At 41.0% G+C, this 5471-nt stretch overlaps 1 protein-coding gene across 1 annotated transcript in view; it reads right to left on the bottom strand.

Annotated features, from left to right (window-relative positions):
- STRAP (serine/threonine kinase receptor associated protein) overlaps nt 1-4118 on the bottom strand; it is a 6621-nt gene extending 2503 nt beyond the window's left edge. The window contains 5 exon segments of the mRNA XM_008947067.1: nt 553-755; nt 2198-2294; nt 2849-2921; nt 3145-3226; nt 3982-4118. Coding sequence (XP_008945315.1) covers nt 553-755; nt 2198-2294; nt 2849-2921; nt 3145-3226; nt 3982-4106 — 580 coding nt within the window. The 5' untranslated portion in view covers nt 4107-4118.
- Nucleotides 4119-5471: the final 1353 nt, after the last annotated feature.

Genomic DNA, 5471 nt, shown 5'->3' with positions numbered 1-5471 from the left:
AACGATTTAATCTGCTCTAGACTGGGGAAAAAATTTTTTAACCATTAAAAAAAAAAAAAAAAAAATCACAAAACCAAACCAACAGGCAACAAAACCCCCAAAAAGATCCTGAGAGCAAAGAAAATGATTCTACTAATCAAAACTGCTTTTAAGAAAAATAACAGTACACCCACACAGTTTCTGAAACAAGTTTTAATACTTGCAAATCATGCTCATCAAGTTAGAAATTAGTTCATAGTAAGCAAAATCTCCCACATTCAGAACTACTTTCTGGAGTATCACTAAGTGTGTAACTTGCCTTCTCAAGGCACCAGAGAGATGTATCAATAATCCATTTTCTGAAAAGCACAGAACTGAACCTTGGCTGAAACTTAATTAACCACAGTTACAATTAGCATGAAATAAAAATGGCATCAAACCTTTACAGTCTAGCATCTTATAGGCAGAGTTCACTATTTCAGAAGAGTGTTGTTTCACATTCTGCCTCTCCCAAGCTGGCAAGCAAAGATGTCCACTAATGCCATTTAGGACAACTTGGTGATTTTGGCCTTGTACAGTCAGTTTTTTACCCACAGCTCAGCCCATTACTCAACCCGTGAAAACTGTTTTGGACTCACGTTTCTGCACTATGAAAAGCAATAGTCTTCCCGTAGGTTATCACAAGTATCTGCCCTTCTGGAACATACTCCATGCTGCTCACTGACATTGCAACATTTAGTGCCTTTACTTCAGTCATGGTACTGCGGTCCCAGAGGCTTAAGAGGAAACAAAAAGAGGAGAACAAACAAAAAAAAGACTGATTACTTCAGCAAATGAAATCATTTTCACCTCCTATTTATGGCAAAATTTGGATCAAAGAAATCACCTAACAAAGAACACGGTTTGATTCCACAGGTACTTTGGGTTTCAGTGGCATCCTTATGGTCATGCTCACCCAGGTGAAGTTTTAACACATGCTTACTTTAAAATACTGCTACTTTTAAAGCTTAGTAACAGTAAATGGTACACACAGCATTTAACTACTCAAAGATTCTCTTTGAGATGAAAAATCTTGTTAGAAGTCTCCTGAGCAACAGAGCTTTCTAGGAGCAAGGCTTAAAGGTTTCATTCTGCCTTTTCACCTTACAAAGCAAAGAGGTACTAATACCAATTTACACAAAGACCAGAGATTAATTTAAGGTAATACAGTTTTCTATCTAGGGGTGCAAGAGCTATATAAACAGAAAAGAAATTAAATGGTTCTGCAATGATGGGGAAGATTCTTTGTTCACTAGCTGACTGCCACACTTTCTACAACACAGAGAACAATAAACAAGACTAGGCTCTTATCTTGAACTCTAGGAAACTGAAAAGGCCAGGAGCTGAAAAGGAGAGTACAGGGAAGGTGCACCAGTGACTCCATGCTCCAGTCCTTCCTTCCACAGAGCAGAAAAGATCACTCTATTTCTCTCTCCTTTGTGCCGTAAATGGAAGAATGGTGAGGCAGCTAGGCATGAGAGGACACTAGTCATTTCAGCCAGAAAGCTGAGGAAGCAGTTAGGCACATCTTCCATCTTTTCTACATGTTTTCTGGACAGCACGGTTTGAGGAAGAGTCTTTACTGGGGGTCATCTCCCCAACAGCCAGGTTGGTCTAGGCTCCAGCACATCTCCTACCAATTGGCAATAAACAAATGAACCATGGCTAGATGGACCATCTTATAAAAACACTCAAGCCTACTCAACATACCAACATGGCAGAGAAAGAGGGCTATGTCCATCAACAGTGCACTGCTTCCTGACTCTTCCCAGTTTTTGATCCGAGCACCTGGCTGGCTGTGCCTTGTGGATCTTTCAAGGCTGGACAGCACAGACGACAAGGCAGCAATACCCCAGCACAATGTGTATGCACAAGACATCATCTATAAACTCATCTTCACCAGGACTATGAAAGGAATGAACTTATTCTACTGTGCGGCTCTCAGAGAACCCCTCTTCTTAGCAGGGAGTACACATTTATGGGATAAATTAGAATGATTACAAAAGTTATGTCTCTAACAGAAGAGGAAAACTGTATTAGGCATACTGTTATAGTAATCAAATAACCCCTGTTCCTTATACCAAAAAACATCACCAATACCACCCTTTACCAATATCTCTCACACAGATGACAATAAAAAAGTGAGCTGCTTAGAAAACTGAATTTCAGTTGTTCTTACCGGACAGTTTTATCATCAGCTGAAAGAATCTGTTTGTCATCACTGCTCCATAAGGCCTTCTTAATGCCAGAAGTATGTCCACTGACAACATCAGGTTCTTAAAATAAAGCAAAGAACTTTAATACATGTAAGAAAATGAAATCACGTCATGCAGCAGTTTGGGAGCATTCTTAAGCTATATGAATTTCCATTTACTAGAAACTGTAAAATTGCTCAAAGCGCTTATGACTTTATTTGTAGATCTTATTCCAGGAGCAGAATGAATGTAAACTAGATATCTAATTGCCTAAATTTAAAAAGCTTCACTAGTTTAACATCAGGGTTCTCTAGCTTCATATCAGACTTCTAGTTCAGTATTAACATGAATTTAAACAATTAAATATGGGGAAACTTTTTTCTTTCAGATGACAATTTTAATTAGTTAGACCCATTTCTAATGAGTCTGCACTGAACTGAAACACGCTATCCCTGAAGTCTATTACAGATAAAATTCTAGCTCAATTGTAAAAGCCTAAACTTAAAACTTACAGATTATCTTACTATAGCAAAATATTATATATAATATGTTTGTAAAACAACCCTCAACTCTTGTCTTTTGTAATTAATAACAGAAAGTAGCTCTGAATTTCAGAGCCTTAAAGGCAGACTCACCTGCTTCTGGCTTGCTCAAGTCATAGATACGTAACAGTTTATCTTGTCCACCTGTTAACAGATAATTGCTATCCTGAAACAGAAGTTACAGAGGGTCAACTCTATTTTGAATCAAAATACCAGCCTTCATCCATGAGTCTTAAATAACAGTTCTCTCTGACAACCTCTAACACACTCACTAAAACTACATTATTTGCCTGTTAAGATACACAGGTAGGAAGTAGAAAAGTAGCTAACAGCAAAATACACTCAAGACCTTACTTCCCTGTGGAATAACACATAAAGGTTTTCCATACCTGTGTAAAATCCACACTTTTGACAATGTGTTTGTGAGCCAAAGTGAGCAGTTCATCGCCTGACACAGCATCCCACACTTTGCTAAATGGCAAGAGAAAACATTTGTACTTTAGCAGCACCAGGACAAATGAATCTGGACAGTCAGACTCGTTTGTGGGCAATCTTTCCTGACACAGAACATTTTATCATAAATGCCACATTCTTATAAGCGATAACTCAGTCAATAGGAATACTTTATATGTTTTTAAGAAAGCTTCTTCTGTACTATCCCACCATTTTCCTTTAACCTCTTCTTCAGGACAATGCTGACTAATTAGCATTTTAGCTTTAAGACAAAGGCAGATCCTCTCTGCAACTTTATTAATAGCGATGGCCCTTTAACAGGATTCCATTTGCCAAATATTAATATGTCCTGCAAACAGCACAAATAAGCAACTAAAAAATAAAAAAACCAAAGAAATAATGCACTAGAATTTCCACAAGTTTTCTTGTAATAAAAACAGGCTAACTGGTAGAAGCAAAACAAAATCACTCTTTTAACTCTGCTGTAACGACTATGCCAGTGACCAGAGGCCCATAAAAATGTTATTTCAGCAAACTGGTATGGTGAATTAAGTATATTCATCAAGCAGAAATCATAGTTGCTCATTACGATAGAATTAACCGTAGCTGCTTTCAAGAACCTAAAAGTCTAGGTTTTATTTAGCTAGACATCAATAAGCTAACAATTACTTAAGAAAACCAAATGAATTGGTAAACTGCTACAGCTGTATGTCACCAAAGAGCACTACAGACTACAAGCTGAAGGCCAGACTTCACAGGGAGTTACCACTTACGCTGTGAAATCGGCGGCGGCCGTGGCGGCCTTGGTGGCATCAGCGTTGAGCGTGGCGCCCCACACGGCGCCTTTGTGACCCAGGAAGGTGCCAATCCAGTCTCCTGTGTCGCCCTGGCGCAGCATGGGCTTCCCGTCTTCACACCGCCAAAGCCAACCGTCAGGTAACATGAGTGAAAAAAACAAAACAAGAAATTCCTTTGCAGAAGCCTGTGGAAATACCACCCGCTATACGAAGCTCTTCTTGGCAAAGTTCAGCTGAAGAGCTTGGGTATGCAGCTCTACTTGCTGCACACATCTAAAACCATGTGGGCATTAAAATACTACTCCACACAAGTAGTATTTTCTTTACGCTTGTGAAATCATAAAATTGAGATACAAAGGAGCACTTAATTCAGGTTTAATCTTTACAGAAGTTTTCTTCAGGCAGAACAGGCTTGTCAGTTTTTTTGGAGCAATACTATCAGACTAACAGTATGTAGAAACAAGCCTTGTGTTTATAATCAGAAACCTTTAAAACACACACAACTCCCTTTTCTGGGAGGCTATAAAAGTTTTTCACACAACAATATGTGAGCTGAATTGGAAGCACTCCAGGGCAGAAGGGGATGTCCTTTTGAACTTACGAATACATCCATAATATTGACATACACATGCGTGAAAGGGAAATGCTATTCACACAATAAGAGAGTTCTCATGGGAAGCAAGTACTGCCACCAATTCTGGAGCCCCCATTACAAGACAGATATGGAAGCGCTGGAACATGTCCAGAGAAGGGCCACAAGGATGATCCGAGGGCTGGAGCAGCTCCCCTATGAAGACAGACTGAGAGAGTTGGAGCTGTTCAGTCTGGAGAAGAGAAGGCTCCGAGGGGACCTTATTGTGGCCTTCCAGTATCTTAGGGGGGCCTACAGGAAAGCTGGGGAGGGACTTTTTAGGATGTTGGATAGCGATAGGACTAGGGGGAATGGAGCAAAAGTAGAAGGTAGATACAGATTAGACATGAGGAAGAAGTTCTTCACCATGAGGGTGGTGAGACACTGGAACAGGTTGCCCAGGGAGGTGGTTGAGGCCCCATCCCTGCACGTTTTTAAGGCTAGGCTGGGTGGAGCTCTGAGCAACCACTTCTGGGCAACCGGTTCTAGTGGGAGTGGCCCCCGCCTATGGCAGGGGGGTTGGAACTAGATGATCTTTCAGGTCCCTTCCAACCCTGGCAATTCTATGATTCTATATCCAACAATGCAACTGCCCTGGTTAAACAGGAGCTCACTTTAAAAATCTAAAGCCTACATGCACACCTAATAGAAACCATCCGTTTTAAAAACAAGCATTTTCGAGGCTTCCCACCCTCTCAACAGCTCGGATCCAAACGAGGTGAGTGCGGGCTTCGACCCCCCCAGGCTAACCGGTAAGGAAGCGCCACGAACCCCGGCTGCGCGCTCCCTCTCGCTGAGAACGCGCTAAGCGCTGGCGATTCGCCGGCCGAAGGGG

This window comes from Merops nubicus, unplaced genomic scaffold (assembly GCF_000691845.1).
Source record: "Merops nubicus isolate BGI_N331 unplaced genomic scaffold, ASM69184v1 scaffold49379, whole genome shotgun sequence".
Lineage (NCBI taxonomy): Eukaryota > Metazoa > Chordata > Aves > Coraciiformes > Meropidae > Merops > Merops nubicus.
The sequence above is the reverse complement of the archived record's forward strand: the minus strand, read 5'-3'. Positions and strand labels throughout refer to the sequence as shown.